At 50.3% G+C, this 23,947-nt stretch overlaps 2 protein-coding genes across 3 annotated transcripts; one reads left to right on the plus strand and one right to left on the minus strand.

Moving 5' to 3' along the window:
- Positions 1-922: 922 nt before the first annotated feature.
- Positions 923-19,746, minus strand: Zbtb4 (zinc finger and BTB domain containing 4). 2 transcript variants are annotated; one of them, XM_004857425.4, is made up of 4 exons: positions 19,612-19,746; positions 7,648-7,718; positions 6,128-7,170; positions 923-5,480 (listed from the first exon to the last, which is right to left on the minus strand). In XM_004857425.4, exons 3-4 carry the CDS (start codon positions 7,159-7,161, stop codon positions 3,530-3,532), a joined length of 2,985 nt encoding a protein of 994 aa, XP_004857482.1. In that variant the 5' UTR covers positions 7,162-7,170; positions 7,648-7,718; positions 19,612-19,746; the 3' UTR covers positions 923-3,529. The 2 variants fall into 2 exon arrangements, with proteins under 2 accessions (XP_004857482.1, XP_004857481.1); XM_004857424.4 differs by lacking the exon at positions 19,612-19,746 and adding an exon at positions 19,045-19,346.
- On the plus strand, positions 19,019-22,515 carry Slc35g6 (solute carrier family 35 member G6). Its single transcript, XM_087192045.1, is given in 10 exon segments — positions 19,019-19,130; positions 19,178-19,332; positions 19,334-19,471; positions 19,473-19,718; positions 19,720-19,827; positions 19,829-19,927; positions 19,929-19,979; positions 21,504-22,161; positions 22,164-22,370; positions 22,373-22,515. Coding segments are annotated over 10 exon segments (1,917 nt in total).
- The last annotated feature ends 1,432 nt before the right edge of the window (positions 22,516-23,947 follow it).

Here is a 23,947-nt window from a genome sequence, read left to right on the forward strand (position 1 = left end):
ACAGTTTCACTTTTCAGTTACCTTACTACTTTTAAATTTTGGAAGCTGGGCATGGTGGCACTTGTGTGTATTCCCAGCACTCAGGAGGCTGAGGCAGGAAGATCACCATGAGTTCAAGGCCAGCTTGAACTACATAGCAAGACCCTTTCTCAAAAAAAAATTGTTTTTGATATTTTACTGAGACATTTGGATTTCTGGCTTCTCTGAAAAAAAAAATTTAAAACTATAATAATGCTGCAATTGATTCTATTGGCAGCAACTTACTGATTAGTGGCTGCCTGCTATGGTAAAGGTATTTGTGCCAAAATTCTGCAAAGTCCCCATTCACTAATGAACTTCATTTTACCTGTCTATTCTTCCATAATACTAGAAAAGATATAGTGGAAGGAAGGGTGGGCAGAGATGAAGTCAATGGGAAGGTTAAGAGTGGGAAGAGGATGGGCCAGGGATTTAGCTCAGTAGTGCTGCCACCTGCCTCACCAGAGCAAGGTCCCAAGTTCGCTCTCCGGTACCAAAAAAAAAGAGTGGGAAAAGGTCATGTCTCTTATGGCCATCACACATTTTGTGCCTTAGTTTACTTTCAAAAGGGAAAAGGGGTGGACCTGGCTTAAGGCAAAACTGTTCAAGGAACCAATCTTGTACCCAGGATTGTACACAGAAGGCTATATGAGGTGAATTGAGTTAATGTTTCTGCCTGGAGGTCAGATGAAAGTCAGCTGGGACCTAGTGGCTACAGCAATTACAGTGAAGCTCCTAATCAGCAAGCCTGGCACCTACTTAACTGCTGAAAGTTGTCTTAAGAGGGGGAATAGCAGTACAACTCCCAGGATCCCTGTGGGACAAGGACACCATGTCTTTCCCCAGACCCACCAGCCACATAAGTGACAGCACCTGGCATCCCACTGTGGAGCACAGTGCACAGTTCATTTGTCTCGTTGGTTTATTGGCCTAGAGTTGGACACACACACAAATGCGGAGATAAATATTGGTCAGTTTCTCTAAATCTGGGTCCTCACTACGTATAGAGCTAGAGTCTGTAGAATTCTAATTCTTGCGTGCTGTGGCACAGAACCAGTGGCATTCCCACTCTGCCCCTTCTCCCCAGGGAACATGGGGAAAGAGGGCACAAACTGACAAGACTTGATCATTTTCAAATAACAAAATTGCAAAACCCCAAATTTCCAACATCTGAAACTCAACGATATTCAAATCCCCCAGCTCAAATACATATTTTAATCTCTACTTTGCCACAATCTCATTTGTTGTCCAGAACCATCAAATTCTGGAAGCTATTTTCATTCATATTTTTCAAAAAAATAAATGTATACAATCTCAATTCTTCCAAAATGTCCATGGTTTTGGAATTTTGACCTATTCTGAAATTCAAATTTCCCAGTCCATTCTCAACCTCTTCCATTCTCCTGTGCCTGTTTGCCTCAGAGGAGTGCAGGTGAAGGTTACAGGGGGACTGTCATTATATCTGTCCCCTGCCTCTAGGCTTTCCTCAGTCTCTTGTGGTTCCGCTATATATATATATATATATATATATATATATATATATATATATATATGATTTGTGTGTAGATATATATGTCTTTATTATGTATTTTTTTGCAATTTTTCTAAAGTGCCAGAAACAAGATTTGTGGGAATTTTTGTGATTTTTTTTTTTTTTTTTTTTTTTTTTTTTGTATTTTTTCCCATTTGAAACTTTTTCCTCCTTAAAAATTGGAAGTTGGTACATTCAGTAGGAAATTCTTCACTCAGGCTGTGGCCAAGACCAAGAAAAGTGCAAAGAGACAGGAGGAATGGAGGAATGACTCCTCCAAGATTAACATTCAGGGAGCCTGTCAAACACCTCCCCCTTCCTATAGGCCGGGAGGGTAGGAGGAAGCAGGAGGATGCTCCTAGTCCTCCCCAAATTCACCTCCCTCCAAAAGCCATGATCTTGCCCTCTCAGCAGTTCCTGAGAAGGCAGCCATCTTGGCCCCTAAAAACAGTAGCTGGGAGAAAGGCTGCCATTTGAATGACAACAAACTTTCCCTCTTTTAAAACTGCACTCCTCTAATTCCCATTGGTCAAATTTGCTCCCCCAAATTGGCTCTCCCCTATGAGCTGTTTTGTTTTGTTTTGTGGGAGAGGTGGGTTGGATGGGAAATGTCAATCACAGAGCAGGAAGGCCCTGTTTTCAAAGAGAATTAGGAGCAAACATTTCTTCATCTCCCCCACTGGAAGGAAATATAGGGACCCCTGACCAGGGTTAACTAGTGCAAATTAGGGATTAGGGACTATTTAAGGTCCCTGCACCCCATCCCTAGGTTGGGATCTTTGGGTGTGGGGAACTGAGTCAAAGATGGGGTGTAAGGTGCTATTTTGGAGGGAAAATTGGTGGGGATACCCCAAAGCCCACCAGAAGAGTAGGACGGTTCCCCCAAAACCATCTGGAGTGATGAGGAGAGCCACACTTGGGAAGATGGAGGTAAAGGTAAGGATTGAAGGTCATGTGCAAATCTTGGGCTTACCTTCCACCCATTCAAACCCCATCATTTTTCTGGCTATTTGGTCTAGTATGGGAGAAACCATCAGAAAATAAAGAAAAAAGGAAAAAAAAGAAAGAAGAAAAGAAAAGTAGATTCCTTTCTCCATACCATATGGAGCTCTTCCCTCCTGGCCCACAAATCTAACTTAGCCCAGAAGAGGCCATGTTTAAAGGCAGGAAGAGGTGTGATCTATTCACCTCTCTTTCCTTGGAAGAATCTGGGGTTCACTGGATTTGAGGGTCAAGATTTCCCTGGCCTGGGCTGGAAAAATGCTCAGCCATGGAAGAGAGGGGTAGCCCTCTCCTCAACACCTCCTTGACCTGGGTTGGGTGAGGCCATCTCCAAATTCTAGGACTACAGGAAGGAACATGGAAGATCCAAAGGCATGGAAGCCAAGGAAGGCATGGCATCTTGATGTGAAGGAAACAGGGACAAAGAAACCCATCCTTAGGAAGAATGGAATCCAAAGCCATGCTCCCATGTGGGTAGGTTGAGTATCACAATGGTCTGGTCCAGGCCCTGGGCCATAAAAAATGGAATGTGCTAGGAAGCATCTGGAGAAGGCTTAGAGAAAGCTTCAAAATGAAGGGGATCTTTAGCTAAGAGAGATGGTTTCCCCTTAGATTTATGAATCAGGGGAGCAGGTTAGACATTCAGAGCTGGTGGGGGCTGTGAGTAGAGAGATTCAGGTAAGTATATATTGCTCAGTTGCCCCAAGGGCTAGAGAAGGATGGGATCTGGCCCTGCCCCTCATGGGGGCCATTCCCTGGAGGAAGATTGAGAGGGGAACCACCAAAGATCCCTTCCCAAGAGCTGGGAAAACTACAATCTCACGCAAAGCAGCCTGACCCCTGAGCTCCAGGGGCCCCCAAGTCCCTGCACAAAAATGTGGCAGGGCTCCCGAAGGGCAGGGAGGCCAGGGAGCTGATAGTGGTGGGAGGTTCAGGGAGGGTGGCATTTGGTGAAAGGGGGGGGTCTGGCCCTAGAGCTCACCCTACATCTCCCTTCTGTGTTCTCTCAACCCCTGCCCTTTCCCCTTCTCCCTTAGGGGGAACTGGTGGAGGAAGGGTTGGGGGAGGTGGAGTTGGGGGAGTAGAGGGTGTGGCTTGAGGGTTCACTGTGTAGCCAAAGACCCCTGGTAGGAAGGGAAGGGCCCCTCCACCTTTCTCATCAGGTAGGACCATGTTGAGAGCAACTGGGAGAGCGGCCAGGTTGCTGAAGTTGTAAGGGTAGGCAGCAAGGAGCTGGGGACCATAGACAAGTGGGTAAGGTTCAGGATAGAAGGTGACTTTGGCAGCCCCCATCCCCTCCATCCGGTCTCCCTCTGAACCTCCTCCCACTGTCCCCTCACTCCCAGGTTTTCCTCTACCTCCACCAGGCTCCCGGCTGCCCCCTATTAGGGCCAGTGGAAATTCCTGCACAGGTGGGTACACATAGCTACCCACCCCTGCCACTGGGGGCTCCTCACCCCCGGAGATGACAGGGTCCTGGAGTGAGGCAGTTTCAGATGCTCCCTCAGCAGCAGCACTCCCGCCACCTGCCTCCCCACTGGACGAGGACACTTGCATCTCCTGGGGGGCCTCCTCCTTGACATCCCCAGGCCTGGTGCCAGTGCTGCCCTTGGAATAGGCAATGACAGGTGTGGGGGTGCCCCCGGGCCGCTCAGCAGCATGCCTCTGCCCATGGCGGCTCAGGGCAGCTGCTGTCTTGCACACCTTGCCGCAGTGGGGGCAGGTGAAACGGTTGGAAGGCCTCCGTCCAGCCCTGGAGCTGTGGGAGCCCCCACTGTGGGCCTCCTGGTGCTTTCGCAGCTTCCTAAGGGTGGCAAAGGTCTGGGCACAGTCTCCACAGCGGTGCCTCCGCTCGCTCCGGGCACGCCCTGCTGGGCTCTCCAGTGCTGGGGTCTCCTCCCAGCCCCTCCGTTCCACCTTCTGCCTCCAGCGCGTTGCCCTGCGCCCTCGTGGCATCCCGCCAGTCCCACCGACACCCCCACTGGCAGCTCCAGCCTTGCGCTTAGGCTTGTATGAGTAGTAGGGCCTCCAGAGCTGGTCTGCCCCACCAGCCTTTGACTCTTCGTCCTCCTCCTCATCATCATCATCTTCCTCCTCCTCTTCATCTTCCTCCTCACTCTCTTCCAACTCCTCTCCACTCAGCTCTCCAGGACGCAGGTCAGTTTCTGAGATGCGGCGCTTGACAATGGCCTCCTCCCCAATTCGCACAGTGATCTGACACAGTGGAGGTGGTGCCTGTAGCTGAGAGGGGCCCCGGCCTGGCCCTGTGGGGGGACCCCCACCCCCACCAATCCCACCCACTGGCTTGGCTGTGTAAGTCAGAATCCTTCCAGCCCGTGGATTCCTGCCCTTGGCTTCCTCCATGGCTGTGGCTGGTCCTGCAGCAGTAGCTGGGCTGATGGTGGTGGTAGGTGGGCTGATGGGTATGGCTGCAGGCCCAGGGGGAGGAGGTGGGTACTCTCGTTTCTTGGGGGGCCTTGGGGGAGCAGTGTAAGTGATGACCGAGGCAGCCTGGGACCCTCCTGTACTGGTTGGCCCACCCCCTGTGCCACCACTGCTACTGCCTCCATGGACAATGACAGAGGGAGCTGGGTGAGCAAAGGTGATGACAGAGGGTGGTGGGCCAGGTTCCGGGGCAGGTGGGGGTACAGGTGGGGGGCTGGCTGGCATTGCTGCAGGGGCCGGTGTGTGAAGGCTTGGAGAAAGGGGAGCATCAGGGGGTCCCTGGCTGTAGGTCTTATATGGCCGCTTGGCTGCCCGCATTGGGAGCAGGCGGTACAGCTTGAGAGTATTGAGCTTGGGCTTGTAGCCTCCATTGGGTGTCTTCTCACTGGCTAGGAGGCCAGGGCTAATGCCATGAAAGGCTCGCTGGTGGGTCTTCAGGTTATAATAGGTGACAAAGGTCTCCCAGCAGAAGATGCACTGATACCTTACAGGAGGGAACAGGGCAGGAAAAGAGCCACTTGAGTCAAGGCCCTGAGATGGCCTCAGCTTCCCACATCCTCAGCAGCCCTCAAACCTGTTACTCCCCCAGCCACCTGCTCACCCTCCATCACGCTGCTTGCTTTACTCTGCCAATGTCAGGGGAGGCACCAGGCCCAGCTCAGTGCCCCCCACTGATGTGAGACTGTTGGCCTCAGGCATTCCATCTGTGAAAGGGGGCTAATCACACATCCTAACTCACAGTCTTCTGAAGCATAAATGACAGAACAGGTGAATGACTTATAAATAGGGATACTCCATGGAAATACCAGGTGCTTTTGTTATGCATATTATAAGTTCTGATAGACATGCCTGTGCTCCCATAGTCTACTCGTATGAGGGCAACTCTCTCTTTCATGGCCTTCCCCAAAGCACCAAGCTAGGCATGGCAGGTGAGGTGCTGATAAACATCAGCTGGAGGAACTGAGAGGCTGGAGGGAAGCAGATGGGTGAGAGACAGTGAGCAGAGGCCTAGTGTAAACAGACCAGACTCAGGGTGACTTTCTAGGCCCCATACTCTGCACATTCCCTCCTTTGTCCCTGTGAACTGACTCTTGAGCCCACCTCCCTGCCCCCTGGCCCAAGGCCACTCACCTACGCTCCCCAGTGTGCCACACTTCATGCTTGGTGCGGTACTCAGCCAAGGCGAAGACCTTCTCACAGTAGCGGCAGGGGTACTTCCTCCGCCAGGAGTGTACATTGCTGTGGCGCTTCAGGCTGGACAGGGTCACGTAGGAACGCTCGCAGGCTGCACACACATACAGCACGTGGCCGCCCACCACCTTCACCACATGTTCAGGGCCACCTCGGAAGCCCACTGTTGTAGGCAGGGCTGAGGCGTCCACTCCTGCAGGACCACCAGGGCCAGAGCCCCCAGTTCCCAGCCCTGCAGAGCCCCGAGTGCTGGCCCCCCGTCGACACTGGGCCTCATGGGTCTGCAGCCTCTTGGGATGAATGAAGCTTTTTCCACATTGGGGGCAAGGAAGGGGTCGCCGGGGGAGGGAGGGCTGTGAATCAGGGGCCTGGGCCTCAGCCCTGTCACCCTCCCACTCTCCATCTGGCCTAGGCCCAGGACCAAAGCTGTCCTCTTCAGGCTGTGAGGAGGCCATGGGAGCTGGGGTAGGAGGTACCCAGGAATCACCTCCCTCCCCCAGGCCCTGCAGACGGGAGATGCCCAGACGCCGTCCCAGAGCTCCAATCTCTGCCACAGCTGCCCCGTCCCCTCCACCTCCAGGGAGTGCAAGCCGGGCACTATAGATGAAGTTGAGGACATCAGAGAAGGCAGCTGCCGGAACCCCTGGCAGCTCCAGGACCCGGGGCGGGGATGAAGCAGGGGCAGAGGCTGGAGAGGGAGAGGAGGAGGAAGAGGAGGAAGAGGCAGCTGTGGTGGTCAGAGGGTTGGGAGCTGAGCCCCCAGTGACTGGTGGGAGAGGCAGTGGGGCTGAAGCTAGCAGGGCCTCTCTGAAGAAGGGACTAGAGGCAGCCAGGACGCTGCGGTGAGCAGGGAACTTGGTGTCTCCGGCTATGAGGGTGACGTCACAGAAGAGGCCACGGAGCCGCTGCTCATTGAGCTGGCGCAGGACGGCGGGGGCATGGGATGGGTCCGTCACCTCTGCAGGGGGGGGCATGGCGCCAGCCTAGACACGGGGAGAAGAGGTCAGGGAGAGTCTCAGAGGCTGGGCAGAGGGCAGGGGCCTCTGAGACCAGGGAGATGAACTAGAAGGTCAGAGGCTGCTGGTCACAAACTGGTAGAAGGATGAATAATTTCAGGTCACAGAAATCAGGGGTTAACACTTAGCTACGGAAGTTTGGCCAGTGTCCAAGACTAGTATGTCTAAAATATGGGGCTTTAAAAAACAAACAACAAAAAACATATGGAGCTAGAAGAGGCCAAGGATACCTCAGGTCATGGTGAAGGTCAAGGAGTCATGACCCCCAAGGTTACAGACTAGCAAAGTAAGCAATGGAAACCTCTCTCTCACTAGGAAGAGGAGGAAGCCCCACAACTACTGCTATTTCCCAGCACTCCCTCACCTGTACAAAATGGCTACCCTTGCTGGCCTGTGCCTTCGGTCTAATTTTTCCCAGCTGCAGTCCCCTCAGCACCCTCTCACCTGAGAGAACAGCCAACATGGAGTGGAGTGGGCAGTGGCTCAGCGAGTTCCTTCTGCCTGGGCTCTTCCTTCTATGGAAAAACAGAAACCATATCAGGGGATTTGAGGAAGAGGCGAAAAACAGTCCTCGGGAAGGAAAGGTCCCCAGGAAGTAGGCAGTGGTGCAGTGGTCAGGGTCAAGGACACCTGAGATGCTCTGCAGACCCTGATCTCCTTCAGGAGCCTCTGTTTGGTTATTTGTTTAGCTGTGTCCAATCAACCCTAGGAGGTCACATAGATTATAGCAGACCCTTGTTCTGTTGGCCCTGTGAAGTACAGAAACAAGATAATTTGCATGTATATTCTCAATTCACTTCCAAACAGTATAGCAGCACAGTTCCATTCTATAGGCTCAAGGAAGCTTTGTCAGATCACCCTCAACTCTCTTTGGAACCACTGAGCTAAATCCCCGGCCCCCTTTTTAAATTTTTTTTTTTTTTTTTTTGGTACCAGGGATCGAACTCAGGTCCTCGAGCTTGCACAGCAGGCAGCGAAACCGCTGAGCTAAATCCCAGGCCCAATTTTTTTTTTTGTTAATGGGAATCAAACTCAGGACCTTGCTCTTGCAAGGCAGGTGCAGTGCCACTGAGCTAAATCCCTGGCTCTTCTTTGGCCCAATTTTGGGGCACAAAGGAAATCAAAGATTTTCATGTTGTCTTTTATCCCAATGGGCTTAATTACATATCAAAATAGATTTTCATGAGCTTTTTTACTGGACCAAAGGGCCTTCTCATATAACTCTAGCCCTATAAATCTTTTTTTTTCTTCCCCCGTACCAGGGATTGAACTCGGGTCCTTGCGCTTGCGCAGCAGGTGGTGAAACCACTGAGCTAAATCCCTGGCCCAACCCCATAAATCTTATAGGTTTCTGGCCTAGGTGCCAGGTGACTATTGAAGACCACTGACTCAGGCACATGCCCATCTCCACAGGGCACTGGAAAGGCCCCCAGACTAGGAGTAAGGAGACTTGTGTCCTACTCCTTACTCTGAGACCTGATGACCTGAGGACTCTGGTTTATAAAAGGGGCAGAAATGCAACCCCTACCTCACCTCTTGCTGGGAGGCTCATCCAAAAGGAATAGTAGGGAGGGCTGGGAATTTAGCTTAGTGGTTCCAACGCCTGCCTCACAAGGGCAAGGTCCTGAGTTCAATCCCGGGTACCAAAAAAAAAAAAAAAAAAAAAAAAAGGAATAGCAGGGCCCAGGGATTTAGCTCAGTGGTGCAACACCTGCCTGGCAAGTGCAAGGTCTTGAGCTTGATCCCCAGTACCAGGGGAAAAACAAAAGGAACAGCAGGCAACTCAAATGTGAGCTATGGCAGTCACCAGCACAAAGAGCACCTCACAGCTGTTTCCCCTGTGGGAATGACAGGATCTTGGGTCCCCATTTTTCAGCTGAAGATCTGAATTCCAAAGCCGTACAAGTGCCTCATCCAAAGTGACATAGGGCTGGTAATAATAAGTCGGGCCTGTTTAAGGATCCAGGTATGCTGATCTGAGAGCTCAGCCCCTTCATTCCCTCCACCTGAAAAATATTCTTTTCCCATTTATTACCCATACTACCTGGACTAAAAGGCCTTCCTGCTGGGGATGGTGGCCCATGCCTGTAATCCCAGCACTTGGGAGGGTGAGGCAAGAGGGTCACCTCGAGTTTGAGTCCAGTCTGGGCTACATAGTGAGTTCAAGGTCAGCCTGAATTACATAGCAAGACCCTGTCTCAAAAATCAAAAACAAACAAAATTTTTTTCAAAAAAGGCCTTCTCCCTATAGTATCCCACTTCATATTCACTGTAAGATAGCTCTGAGCAGGGCTGGGAATTTAGCTCAGTGGCACAGCACCTGCCTGGCAACCTGGCAAGCATGAGGTCGTGAGTTCAATCTCCGGTACCAAAACAAAAAACAAAAAGATAGCTCTGAGCTAGGCCTAGTGGCACAGGCCTGTATTCCCAACAATCTGGGACAATGAGGCAAGAGGATTGCAAGTTCAAGACCAGACTGCTATACTTATGAAGTTAGTCTCAAAAAATGAACTGGGGGCTGGGTGTGGTGGCTCATGCTTGTAATCCCAGCACTTGGGAGGCTGGGCCAGGAGGATTGCTGCAAGTTCTAGTTCAAGGCCAGCCTGAACTACATAAAAACAAAACAAAACAGCTGGGGATGTAGCTCAGTATGAAGGCCGTGTGTGTGCGGGGGTGGGGTGGGGTGGGGTGGGGGGGTGGATTCTTTCTTGGATGGGAAGAAGGAAGGTAGTAACAAGGGTGATAAAACTTTTTAACAAATCTGAGCACCGGGCACAGACCAGTAACCGGTTCAGTGTTGACCTTTTTTTTTTGGTACCGGGGATCAAACTCAGTATCTTGGGCTTGCAGGCAGGCGAGGTGCCACTGAGCTAAATCTCCAGCCCCAGTGTTAACCTTTTTTTTTTTTTTTGGTACCAGGGATCGAACTCAGGTCCTCACACTTGCAGAGCAGGCAGTGGATCCACTGAGCTAAATCCCCAGCCCTGTTAACTCTTTTTGTCGATATATTCTGAGTAGGTTAGGAATCCTGGAGAAGGGGTTTTAATCACTTAACATTTACCCCAAAGGTTGCTCAGGCATTGCGTTTGTTTATGTACTGACTACACTGTCACTTGGGCAGGTGTCACTTCAAGCAGTTGTTTTTTGTTTAGGGGTTTTTTGTGGTTTTTTTGCTTTTTGAGACAGGGTCTCACTTTGTAGTTCTGGCTAGCCCTAAACTCACTATGTAGCCCAGGCTGCCCTTGAACTTGTGGTGATCCTCCTGCCTCAGCCTTCAAAGTGCTGGGGTCGAAGGTGTGTGCCACCACACCCAGCTCAAGCAGTCAATTCTTGTTTGCACTAGATACATTTGTACATCTGTTTATTTTTTTACATCGACTATTTTTTGCATACTTTTTATTTAGAACGTTGTATTCACCTTTAATGTTTGTTTCTAGTGAAATCTAATACTGAGCTCTGGTTATTTTACTAACTCATGTTTATTTTATTTGTTTAAAAAAAACCTATAATTTTGTGCTACAACTATAAAAACTCTTATCATAAGTACATTATATATAATTTTTATACTTTTCCAAAACTCAATGATATTCTTTTACAATACAAAATGGACATGTCTGGGACAGTGAGACTGAATAGGAAGGAAGTTCCAAAAGATCTGCAAAAGAAAAACCTGAAAAGGGGAGAAATGTTAGCATACTAGAGAGGAAAAGTCTGTTATAAAATGGAAAGACAAAAAGACATCTGTTTATTGTCAACTATTCATAACACAGAAATAACAGAACTTGAGAGAAGAAACAAAAAAGGGTCCAGGGATTTAGCTCAGTAGTTCCACTGCCTGCTTCACAAGTGCAAGGTCTCGAGTTTGATCACCGGTACCAAAAAAAGCAAAAAAGCAAAAAAACAAAAAAAAGTTCCAGTAGTGGTCAATGATTATAATAATTCTACGGTTGGTATTAACAGACTTGACCAACATCTAACAAGCTATCCTGTAATCAAAAAGTGAGGAAGAGGCCAGGGATTTCGCTCAGTGGTGCTGCCGCCTGCCTCAAAAGCGCAAGGTCCTGTGCTTGATCCCCAGCACCAAAACAACAACAACAACAAAGTAAGGAAAAAAATATTATTGTAAAATATGTATGCACCTTCTGGAGCAAATAATATGGAAATTGTTTGTTCTTTATTCAAAACAAGGGGGTTCAAAAAGTCATTTACAATTTAGATTAGGTCTAATAGACCAAATAATTGAAAAATACAGGATAGTGAAATGCCAAGCAGGACATCCATCATCAACATCTTCACCATGATGTTTAGAGGGTAGATGGTTTATTGAAATTACACCACTCACACAAAAAGTGAAAGGCCAACCCAACAGTGTAAAGTGTGTTGTTCAAAGAAAGATAATAATGGGAAAAGAATTCAGAGACTTGATACTATTGTCCAGCTTGTAATGTTGTGCTGTGTATTGAATGTTTTAAGATGTACCATGTACAAAAAAATTTTTTTTTTGGTACTGGGGATCAAACTTGGGACCTTGCGCTTGCGAGGCAGGCACTGGAACCACTGAGCTAAATCCCCAGTCCCAAAAAATTATTGAATAAATTTAGTAAAATTGTTTTTATATTTCCTGTTATATTCTTTTTATTGGGGGGGGTACTGGGGATCGAACTTGGGTCCTTACCCTTGCGAAGCAGGCAACGAAAGCACTGAGCTAAATCCCTGGCCCAAAATCATTCTTTTTTTTTTTTTTTTTTGTGGAACTGGGGATCGAGCTCAGGACCTTGCACTTCCAAGGCAAGCGGTGGCACCACTGAGCTAAATCCCCAGCCCTCCTGTTATATTCTTATAAAAATTAATGAAAAATGTATACAACTTTTGGTCATTCTGTATTTAAATAACTGGACTGCTAAGGGCTTAACCAATCTTTAGGGTATATTCCACACCCTTATATGATAGCCCCTTAGCCCACTGGGACCCCAAGAATCAGCACTTCATTTGCATTGTTTCATGTTTCTCATCACTACCTGAAAGGTAGAAGTTAGCTTCTTCTTTATGTGTATGTGTATGTGTCTGTGTGTGTTTGTATGTGGTACTAGGGATTAAACCCAGGGCCTTCTCACTGAGCTACATCTCAAGCCCTTTTTTGAGGTTTGTTTGATTTTTTTTGTACCGGGGATCGAACTCGGGTCCTTGTGCTTGTGCAGCAGGCGGCAAAACCACTGAGCTAAATCCCCAGACCCAAACCCCTTTTAAATTTTCAGTTTTGAGGGCCAGGGATTTAGCTCAGTGGTTTCACCGCCTGCTGCACAAGCACAAGGACCCTAGTTCGATCCCCAGTACCAAAAAAAAAAAATTTTCAGTTTTGAGACAGGATTTTACTAAGTTGCCCAGGCTGGGCTCAAACTTGGGATCTGCCTGCCTCAGCCTCCCAGAGTGCTAGAATTACAGCCAAGCACTACCATGCCAGGCTAGCTTCCTCATTTTAAGGTGACTAGAATTCAGACATCCTAGGTAGTTCACCCAAAAATACATGACCAGTTAGTAGCTGGGATGGAATCTGACCCAGAAAGTTTGGTTCAGAAGCCTGTGTTCCCCCCGCTACCAGGGACTGAACTCAGGACCTTGAGCTTGCCAGGCAGGTGTGGCACCACTGAGCTACATGCCTGGCCCTAAAAGTCTGTGTTCTTGATGACTTCACTACACCATAAGGAAGGACATGTCTATAGCATCTACTGGGGTGCCAATAGCCCACTTGGTATCTGTGTGAAAACAAGGCCCCTTTTTCCAGGAGGTAGTAGCCCTGAGCAGGTGAGCAAAGTCAGGGTCCAATCCCAGTCACCATTTCAATCTGCTCACCTGCATGATCATACTTCACATACTTGGTGCCTGCAGACAGATAGCCAGGTGCTGACTGCAATACTTGGACAAGGGCTGTCAGGGGTTCTTAGAGCCACAGAGATGCAAAGCTAGACTGGTCCTTAGAGATCACCCAAAATCATCATCATCAAGGTCTTTGTAGCTGCCATTTATGAAATACTTATGTGCAAAATATAGTGCTGAGCATTTTATCTGTATCATATCAACAACCAAAATAGCTACAATGAAGAAACAGATTTAGTGCCAGGGATTTAGCTCAGTGGTGCCGCTGCCTGCCTTGAAAGTGCCAGGTTCTGAGTTTGATCCCTGGTACTGGAAAAAAAAAAGAAACAAGTTTAGAGAAATTAAATATTATAACCTCACTCCAGGTTGAGGGAATGTAATGGTGGGATGACTTGTCCCTGAGTGTTTTGTTTTGTTAGGTGGTACTAGGGTGCAAACCTAGGGACTTGTTCATGCTAAACACATGCTCTACTACTGAGCTACATACACCCCCATCCCCTGGCCCCTGGTCATGTTGCTAACTCAGCTAGGATTCAGACCCAGCTTTCTTGAGTTCAATTGCCCCCATCACTGGTAACTGCCCTATAAGGGACTATGAGAGGTGGATAAGATGCTGGCTATATGACCCAGGCAAGTTCTTTTTTTTTTTTTTCCAGTACTGAGGATTGAACTGAGGACCTTGAGCTTCCAAGGCAGGCACGGCGCCACTGAGCTAAATCCTCGGCCCTTCAAGCAAGTTATTCAACCACTCTGTATCTAAATTTCCTTGTCTGTGGGTGAAGATGATTAAAAATTCCCATTATTCTTTGGGGTTGGTGTAAAAATTAAATGAGTCAATAAGTGGCTCAACCAAATAAGGATTGAAATATTCTTTTTTTTTTTTTTTTTTTTTGGTACCGGGGATCAAACTCAGGACCTTGTGCTTGCAGAGGCAGGCACGGTGCCACTGAGGTAAATCCCCAGCCCTAGGATTGAAATATTCTTTTAAAAATTGCATCTTGGGCTGGGGATTTAGCTCAGTATCAACCATGCCTGCCTGACAAGTGTAAGGTCCTGAGTCCAATCCCCAGTACCAAAGGAAAAAAAAAATTGCATCTGTACATGTACAGATGTTTCTTGTCATCATTACTTAATACTGTACAACTATTTACATGGTATTAGTATTATAAGTAGTGATAATTTAAAATACACATAAGTTAGATGCAAATACTATGCCTTTTGTGTGTGTGGTATTCTGGGGATTGAACCCAGGGCTTTTGCACTGAGCTATATCCCCTCCCCACCCCGTTTGAGACAAGATCTGGCCAAATGACTGAGTTGCCCAGTCTGGGCTTGAACTTGCAATCCTTCTGACTCACTCTCCCATAGTCCTGGGATACTGGCACGTGCCACCACACCACATTTTATATAAGGAACTTGAACAACCATGGATTTCAGTATCTGTTAAGGGTACTGGAATGAATCTCCCATGGATACCAAGGGATGACTGTGCCTCATCTTTGACCTCTACCCTGAAAATGTTGGGGGGAAATGGTGAAGAAAAGAGGCAGAAATTGGGCTTCAAAAGAAGTTTGGTGACTATAGTTTTAAATTTTTTATTTGTTTGTTCTTACTGTTTCTCTACTCTTGACTGCCTGTGTGTGACCTCAGAGGTGCCACTGAGGTGGGGATCTGAGCACAGCCACCAGACATGCTCCACCTCTTGTTGTTCTCTCCGCCTGGAATGTTCTTTCCTCCAGACAGTCTCATGCCTTGTTGCCCCACCTCCTTCAAGCCTTGTCTCCAAAGTAGCCTTGCCCAGGGGCCTTCCCTGGGCAATTTCCACCTTCCAAAACTTCCTATCCCCCTACTCTACTTTATACTTCTCCTTGGCACTTAGTAAATGACATTGCTCACTTATCTCCAAAATATAGGGCCCAAGGGAGGTGAGGACAGGAATTTTTGTGTGCTTTGTTAACTGCCATATGTCTAATCCTTAAGAATAGTGCAGAGCACATAATGGGAGATTAAAGAAAAAATTCTAAGTGCAAGGACTCGAGTTCTATCCCTGGTACCAAAAAGAAAAAAATTCTAGGGAGTAGAGATGTAGCTCAGTAGTATGCATGAGGGCTTGGGTTCAAGCCTCAGCACCACAAAAAGAAAAAAAAAAAACTGATAAATGAACAAACTTCCCCTCAAAGTTGTCCTGGAGTCTGCCTTCCCTTGGGAAGGAAGATATTCTTGGTGCCAGACTGAGTCTTCCAGGAGGTGGGGCAGGAGATTATAACCTGACCACTTCTGGGGTGCTCACAATTTGTCTGCTGCACTTTCAGGAGCTTTACATGCACTGCTTGTAAAGTATGCTTGATCATATCATCAAAATGACCACCCTCATTAAGAATTTATATTCTCCCAATTTTACAGAAGAGGAAACTAAGGCTGAGAGAGGGATGTACCTTGCTCAAGGTCACATGGCTTATAAGAAGCAGTGTCGGGTGGGGGATTTAGCTCAGTGGTGCCTCTGCCTGCCTCGCAAGCACAGGGTCCCAAGTTCTATCCCTGGTACCAAAAAAAAAAAAAAGCAGTGTCAAGGGGCTGGGGATTTAGCTCAGTGGCACCACACCTGCCTTGCAAGCACAAGGTCCTGAGTTCGACCCCGGTACCAAAAAAAAAAAAGAAACAGTGTCAAGATTCAAATCCTACCGGGGAATTAGCTCAGTGGTTGTGCCGCCTGCCTTGCAAGCGCAAGGTCCTGAGTTCGATCCCTGGTACCAAAAAAAAGATTCAAATCCAGGTCTGGCTGACCCCAGATGGTAAATCTTTTCCTCTGCCATACTGCTGGGTCCTGCCCTAAAGGGGCCTATAGCAAGCCAGGCGGTTACATAAATCACCACACAAGGTCTCACATGCTAAGTGCTAAATATGTCACACCTGACTCCATCCTTTCCCTCCCTCCCAAATCTAGCAGTCACCAAGTTCAGCTGAAACTTTGGCAGACCTGGGAATTGCCCTGGAAGCCACCTCTGTACCTTAGACTAATTCAGGTTCTTGTTAACACTCACATGGTCCAAGGCCATGGCCTCCCAACTACTCCCCTGCAACCAGGCTTACCTCTTCCATCCAAATTTCTACCCACTGAGAGTCAATGTCCCTAACCTCAATTACAATACTAACTCCTGGGCTCAAAAACTGTGTCTGGTCTCTGATGACTCCAGAATAAAGTTCAGATTCCTGAGTTCAGGCATTCAAGGGCTCTGGTCTTGCTTCCATCCCCCCTCAATCTTGCCTTGTGTTATTCTTTCTTTAAATATCCTGTGAGCTCTCCAACCTCCACATCATGTCCTATCTCCAACCCCTCAGCCCAGTGGTGGCATACCTATGGCATGCATGCTGCAGCAGGCACACTGAGCCCTCTATGTTGCCACATGGGCCAAGTTACCCCAGCAGCTGAACATCGGATAACAGTTGTTTTTGCTAAACTAAAGCTTCAGTACGCAGGTTTAATTGCAGTGTTGGCATTTTGCAATAAATAAGTGGGTTTGGGGTTGCAGTTTGGGCACTCAGACTCTAAAAGGTCATTCATCATGGCTTTAGCCTCTGCTGGTTCTTCTGCCAGCAGTCCTTTCCCCAACCTCTTCTCAACATCCCTCCAAAATGTTAAAGTCTAACTCAAATGCCACCTCCTCCTCGGCCCTCCCATGACACACAAGCAAGGACACTCTCTCCTTCCTCTGACTCATCAACATTCTGTGCCCCTATGGCTGGCACCCACAGTATATAGCTGCAGATATTAGGTTCTCATGCTCTGGGATGAGACTCTTGAGAGTACTGTCTAAGCACACTGGCCTTCTGAAATAGATTGGTGGGAGGGTGAGTTCTGTAGAAACTGGATTTTGTGTGTGTGTATGTATGTGTTAGAGGGCAGTACACAAACAGGTGTACTGAATGCTGCATGAAGGCAGTAGAGTCCAGCATGGTGGCATACACCTGTAATCCCAGCACTTGGGAGGCTGAGACAGGAGGATCGCCACAAGTTCAAGGCCAGCCTGGGTTACTACATAACAAATTCAAGGCCAACCCCCCCAAAAAAGCAGCAGATCACAGGATCTGGAACCTGACTGCTTTGGTTCAAATACAGCTTTACCTCTTTGTAGCTGCGTGACTTTGGACAAATTACTTAACTTCTCTAGGTCTCAGTTACCTCACTTGAAAAAGGAGGTTGCCTACCATGAGGACCAGATGAGTGAAGGCATATAAAAGCACTGAGATCCGTGCCTGGTACACAGTCAGTGCAAACCAAGTGTTTACAGCTATTCCTATTAGCAAAACCCAGAGAAGAAGATTCCCGGTCCTAGCACAGGGCTGACAGGAGCTGGCACAGGCACAGTCCCCAAACTGTAGCTATATTCCAGGTATGTTTCCCACGTGCTGTTGGAAGACAGGAAAGGCAGGTGATTAGCCCCATTTTACAGCTGTGGAACTGAAGCTAACTTAGGGAAAGTGCCAGTGAAGAAGTCACTGCGTCACCAGAACTATTTGGCTCCCATCATGCACTCGTCCTGCAGGCCTCACACAGCAGGCAGCACTCCACCACCACCACAATGCACCATGCTGGAGGACCCAGATACAGCACCCCCTTCACCTCAAGTATATTTGCCCACCCACAGACCAGGCACAGTGCAGAGTGTCGTGTACAATGTACACTCATGGAGCATGCACGCATGTATACACACACACGTCCCCACAGAAGGGCCCAGGCCCCAAAGGTGAGGAAAACCTGTTCTCAGGAATCTGCCTAGTGAGCGAATTCCGTCTAAGGCCTTTCCACCTTCCACTGTCACCCGAGTGGGGCCGAGTGTGCGTCACAGATACCCGAAAAGGGGGGCAGGAGGAGAGAGAGGGCGAAGTGGGAGGAGACTAAAAATTTCACATTTCTTTTTTCCATTTTAGTGACAAAAGTCACACCCGGCCTTTACATAAACATGGCCAAGGAGCCACTGTGTCTAAACTCACTTCCCTTGCAGGCGCCAGTACACTCCTCCCAGTGACCCTGACACATGGATGAGGGGCAGGCACACAGACCCTGCAAAAGACAAGCTGCATGACCCGACAACACCCAGGCCTCCTGCCTGCTGCCCTTCCCTTGCCCCATGTTTATCTCTCCGCCTTCCCACAACATCTCCTCAGCAGCCCCACACTACTGCTTACACACACAGAAGGTAGGCACACAAACACTGCTTGTGGCTGGCCTCTCAGGCCCAAGGCCCACATTGCCCTTGTCATGCTACCTCCCTCCCCGCAAATGTCTTTTGACCAGCTCGCCTCCCAGCCCAACAGCCCAGACAGACTGCCACGAACAGCGTCACAAAAGAATCCCACGGAGAATGTTGCAAACACACAACCATCCCCTTGCTTGGCTGCCCACGGTCCCATAAATACAGCTTGTACATCCCACCCAGAATCCCTCAGAACAGTGCCACTGACCCACAAGCACCAAAGACACACCCAGGTGATCAGTGGGATCTGAGTTCTAGACACGCAGCCCCAATAGAACTCGCTTATCAGAAACACACAAACCCATCCATCCACCTGTCCGTGCCACAGAAATGGGACCAAGACCTGATACCTTCTAACTCAAAGGTCCACAACCGTCCCCTCCAAATGGACACATACACCCTGCATTCTGGAACCCTCCAAAACACCACACCACATCAGCTATGCAGAAAACAGGTGCTCATAAACAGTTCATATATGTACCCAAAGACATACGTGCAAGAAAACACACGTATACAAACTCCGAACTCAGTCAAACTGTGTCCTGCTTAGAATGCTCATCTGGTACCCACAGCCATAGGGGCCGTATCTTGTAATCCTGCCCACAACACTAGACACCTTTCCTGGCTTTCCATGTCTAGGGCCCAGGGACAGCCCTTACCCAGACCCCTGGCTGCCAGATGAGCAAATGGTGGTGCCCCAGGAGCGGTTTACCTTGCCCCACAACATTGCAGGAGACACAATCTTCCAGACTCACAACCACAACCCTGACCCGACGGCGCGGCGGTTCCGGAGCTCCTGCTCGCATTGCGCACCCCGCTAACCTCAACTGTGGGGCGCTCGGCAGCCCACCCCTCCCCCTCTCTGCCTGGCTCCTACGCCATCGCCCTCCCAGCAGCTTGCAGCGCTTGCCCGGGCTCACACCCTCCCAACCCCACCCCCAACCTGCCCCACGGGGGGAGGGGGGCATTAGGCTGCAGAATTAACCCTTCTAAGGGGGGGGTGAGCGCAGCCCCTTCCACGGCCCCAGGCAGTCGTATCCCCCAGCCTCCTCTCGCTCAGACGCCATACCAAGGCCCCCTCAGTCGTCCCCCAGAGCCGCGCGCGCCCGGGGGCGGGGCTAGGCCCAGCCCCCGACCCGGGAGCCCCCAGGTTAATCCCAAAGAGGAGCGGTCTCTGCTCGGGGCGCGGCTCGGGCCTCCGCGGCGCCGGGCAGCGGAGAGGGGGCCCGGCAGTTGGCTCCGGTCCGCCCTGGCCCTGCCCGTTCGCCCCGGGGCCCACCTGACTGCGATGGCGCTGGGTCCGCCAGGCCCGGCTCATCACCGTGGCCGCCCCCAGCCGCTCCGGTATCGCCCGCCTCCAGCTCCGGCTCCGGCTCCGGCCCCAGCCCCCCCCAGCGCCCAGCCCCGGCCCGGCCCCGCCGCCGCCGCCGCCGCCGCTGACATCATCGGCTCCCCCCGCCCCGGTCCTACCCCCACCTCCACCCCCGGAAACAGTCCCCCCCCCCCAGCGCCGCCACCGCCACCGCCACCGCCGCCGCCGCCAAGAGGAGGCCGGCGCAGCGCTGCTGACACCGACACAAGGCTCAGGCGTCCGACGGCCTTGGCCTGCCCACCCCGCGCAAGGAACAGCGCGCGAAAGGACAGCGGGCTGCTGGACCCTGAGCGCAGCGCAGGCCAAGCTGCAGTGGCCCCCTGGGCGCACGACCACCCACTGTCTGGGAACACCCCCCCCACACACACAAACAACGGCGCACGCCCTACCCCCTGGACGCCCTTCACACAGGGGTGAACATCGCTCAAAAGCACACACACACTCTCCCAGCCCGCCTATACAACATGGCAGATTCACTGTCAGGCCCAGTGAGATCTAGGAACCAGGGTAGCATATTCACAGGACACCCCTGTGCACATGCACCCACACCCCAGCCCCTAGAATGTGCAGGGACCTCCACCAGGTCTGCGGACAAGAAAGGCCCCAGAACTATTGAACAGGCATACATCAATGACCACCTGTGCAGATGAACAGGCAGCTTGGCATTTTGTCTGCACCAGGGGAAATATCCACATCTGCATACTTGTGCATAAATGCAGTGGTCTTAGTTTGGCTGTTCTAGGACAGCACCAACAAAACACCAGGTGGAAGCACACATAAGAAACACATTCCATGGGCCAGGGATTTAGCTCAGTGGTTCCAGTGCCTGCCTTGCAAGTGCAAAGTCCCGAGTTCAATCCCCGGTACCAAAAAAAAAACAACAAAGAAACACATTCCTGAAACTCCTCCCTGGTGTTGGAAAATACTCAGGAGACTGAGGAGCCAGTCCTCAGAGTTCCTCTCCCTAAACCTTTGTGAAACAATGCAAGACATAAATTTAAAGCCAAAGACGTCTCATCACAGAGCTAGTCACAAACGGAAAAGAAAAAATAAATTGGACAAACTTTGGAGTCATGGAGACAAAATCATAGGGCCAGGGATTTAGCTCAGTGGTTCCGTCACCTGCCTCGAAAGCTCAAGGTCCTGAGTTCGATCCCCAGTACCAAAAAAACAAAAAACAAAAAAAAAAATCATAAAACAAGCAGAATAGGAAGAATTGAAAAAAATACCCCCCCACAAGGTTCCAGGAAAGAACCCCATCTCTACTCCAGCCAGGTCTCAATGGCTGGAGCTTTGAGGGGTTCAGGCCCCCTGAACCAAGAGGAGAGGAGGAAGTCCGAGGGAAGATGGTGAGTATAGGACCAAGGGGAATAGCAAGTACAACACTCTGCTCCTTTCCAGAAGGAAAGCTGGTCGTTGCGTCTCTTCTTTCCCTGAAATTTCCCAGTGATCCCAGAGACACTCACAAATGGTGTACATAGATATCCCTTGAGCCTGTGACATCACACTGATACACAGCACGTGAAGCTTCCTGCACTTCCTCAAACCAACAGAATATCCCTGAATCTTTTTCTTTTTTCTTCCCAGGAACAAACTATCTAGAGAAACAGGATGCTCCATTCACTCCCTGCTTCCTGCTTTAGATACACAAGGCTCACACTTCATTCATCCTTCAGCCACTTTCTATCTCCAATGAGTTCTACTGTCCCACAGGATCCTGGACAGCCTAATATTCGCCTTGCCCCAGGTCCTCTGGGCTGTGGCTGCCCTCACGCCCAAGCTCCTTTTCTCCCTAACAGGCTGGCAGTCACCCCTACTTCAATCTACCTGACTTCACCCAGCCGTTGACGCCTTCCACTCCACCTAGCCTCTCCTCGAACCAGCGCTGCCAGCCCTCTGATGCTGCCAAAGGCCTGCTGGTGGCTCTGCTGGGTGGAGGCCTGCCAGCTGGCTTCATAGGCCCCTTCTCCCGTATGGCTTATCAGGCTTCCCACTTGCCCTCACTGGAGCTGCTCATGTGTCGATGCCTCTTGCATTTCCCCATTGCTCTGCTACTTAAACTGCGTGGTGACCCATTGCTTGGACCTCCTGATGTCCGAGGCCATGCCTGCCTTCATGCCCTGCTTAACGTTCTTAGCATTGGATGTGCCTACAGTGCAGTTCAGTTGGTGTCCACTGGCAATGCTGCTACCATTCGAAAAGGTTCTTCCACCGTGTGCTCTGCCTTCCTTGCCTTCTGCCTCAAAAGCCAGGGTCTCAGTGGCTATGACTGGTGTGGCCTGTCGGGTAGCACCCTGGGACTGATCATCATTTTGGGACCTGGACTAGGGACAATGCAAGAGGGCACCACACGCTTCTACACAGCTCTGGGCTATGTGTTAGCCTTCCTGGGAGGCCTGGCCTTATCACTAGAACTACTGGTCTACCGCTCCCTGCACTTTCCCTCCTCCCTACAAACAGTGCCTTTCTATTTGGTGTGGTGGGGTTAATGGTCTCTGTACCTGGCCTCTTTGTGTTGGAAACCCCTGTGCTACCCAGGGACCCTCTGAGTTGGAGCTGTGTAGGAGCAGTGGGCACCCTTGCCTTAGTCTCCTTTGTGTGTGTGAGCTATGCGGTCACCAAGGCCCACCCTGCCCTGGTCTGTGCTGTCCTTCACTCTGAGGTAGTAGTGCCCTGATGCTGCAATATTATGTGCTCTATGAGACTGTGGCACCTTCTGACATCATGGGGGCAGGGGTTGTGTTGGGCAGCATTGCCATCATCACTGCCCAGAACCTCAGTTGTGAGAAAGAAGGGCAGGTGGAGGAGTGAGATGTAACTTGAGAGTCTGGGGTTGGGGGTTGGGAGTTGGAGGGTGGGAAGGGGTAAAGAGGGGAGACTGTAATACAAACATGGGAGAAGCAGTGCCTGGAAAAGAACTGGTGTGAGAGAGAGACACCCCTTGCACTCAAGGGTGACTGATCCGGGTGTTGGTGGAGTGGGACAACTGGACGAACTGGAACAAGGCTGGGGGCTAAGGCATATGGACTAAGCTAGGTCCTGGGAATCAGGGCATAACCAAGGGGTAAGGTCTCACACCCAAGAGGCTGAGGTAGGCAGACCTTGGGCCACGGAGAGGATTTCCTTTTTCAACAGAGAAAAGCCTTGGTGCTATAGTGTGCCGGCAGTGGGCAGCGTTTGGCAAACAGCCAAGCAGCTGCACTGGGGGAGAGGAGTTTGCCTTTTTCTCCTAGGCGGAGGTTTCCTTTCCTCCTGGTTGTGCCCCCACTTGTTGGGGTGGTGACGTGACACTGACATCAAACAAGAAACACTTTGAATGTGGCTGTGCAGTTGGTGTCGTATCTGCTTTGGAGAGCTGAAATTCAAAGCGCTGTTCTCATTGGAAAATTCCGGGGGGGGGCATCTTCTGAAATATTCTACAAGGAGGAGGATTTCCTAATGTTTAGATTTCTTGACCCCCAAATTCCCCAGGACTTTCCTGTCCCGCCCTACGGCTAGTCTGCTTTTCCCGGAGGGTCGGGATCCCGTGATCGCTTCTCGGACAGTAGCCAGTCTCTTTTCGAAGCAGGCCTCTGAGCTGAAGCTTCTTCGAGTGGCTCAGGTTGAAGATCCAGGACTAAGGTTCGGTACAGCAAGTCACTAGAGGCCAGGAGCTGCCCACCCATTCCTGGAGGCCAAATATCGGCTGCTTCCGGACAAACAATCAGACTCGCCATCTTGATTTGCTCATGCATATTCAACAAGAGAGTGCATATTCATGACCAAGGGCGCCCTCCCCAGCGCCCCACCCCCACACCACTTGCGAGGACCCGCCCGGCCCCGCCCCCATTACTGATTCGCAGAACAGACCATTTTCCACTTGGGGGGGAATATTAGTGAGAGGCTGTTGCTGAAGAAGAAGCCGTACTCTAATGCAGAATAAAAACGGCCTAATTTTATCCTCGATCCTTTAAACCTTCAGCTTCAGTGCAAGAGTGACCAGCGAAAAGAGACGGCAAATTTAGAAAAATTTCCCTTTCTCTGTCTTTCTTTTTTTGGTACCGGGGATCAAACTCGGGTCCTTCCGCTTGCTGAGGCAGGCGGCGGAACCACTGAGCTAAATCTCCAGCCCTCTCTCTCATTTCTGAAAGGTCGCCCAAAGAGGTAGCAGGGGGAGGGATGATCAACGATTCCAGCGCGTGCCCCGTGCGGGCTTACGCAGGCGACCCCGTAGCGCAAGGGAGGGCGGGAAAGGAAGGGGCGG

This window comes from Heterocephalus glaber, unplaced genomic scaffold, assembly GCF_053883595.1.
Source record: "Heterocephalus glaber isolate CG9 unplaced genomic scaffold, H.glaber_assembly_v1.0 deba00001564, whole genome shotgun sequence".
NCBI classification, from domain to species: Eukaryota; Metazoa; Chordata; class Mammalia; order Rodentia; family Bathyergidae; genus Heterocephalus; species Heterocephalus glaber.

Excerpts from the sequence above, each read along its gene's own strand:
- Zbtb4 (XM_004857425.4), bottom strand. The coding sequence starts at position 7,161 with ATGCCCCCCCCTGCAGAGGTGACGGACCCATCCCATGCCCCCGCCGTC. Across the intron at positions 5,481-6,127 it reads TGGCACACTGGGGAGCGTAG|GTATCAGTGCATCTTCTGCT; the intron begins GTGAGTGGCCTT and ends CCCTCCTGTAAG.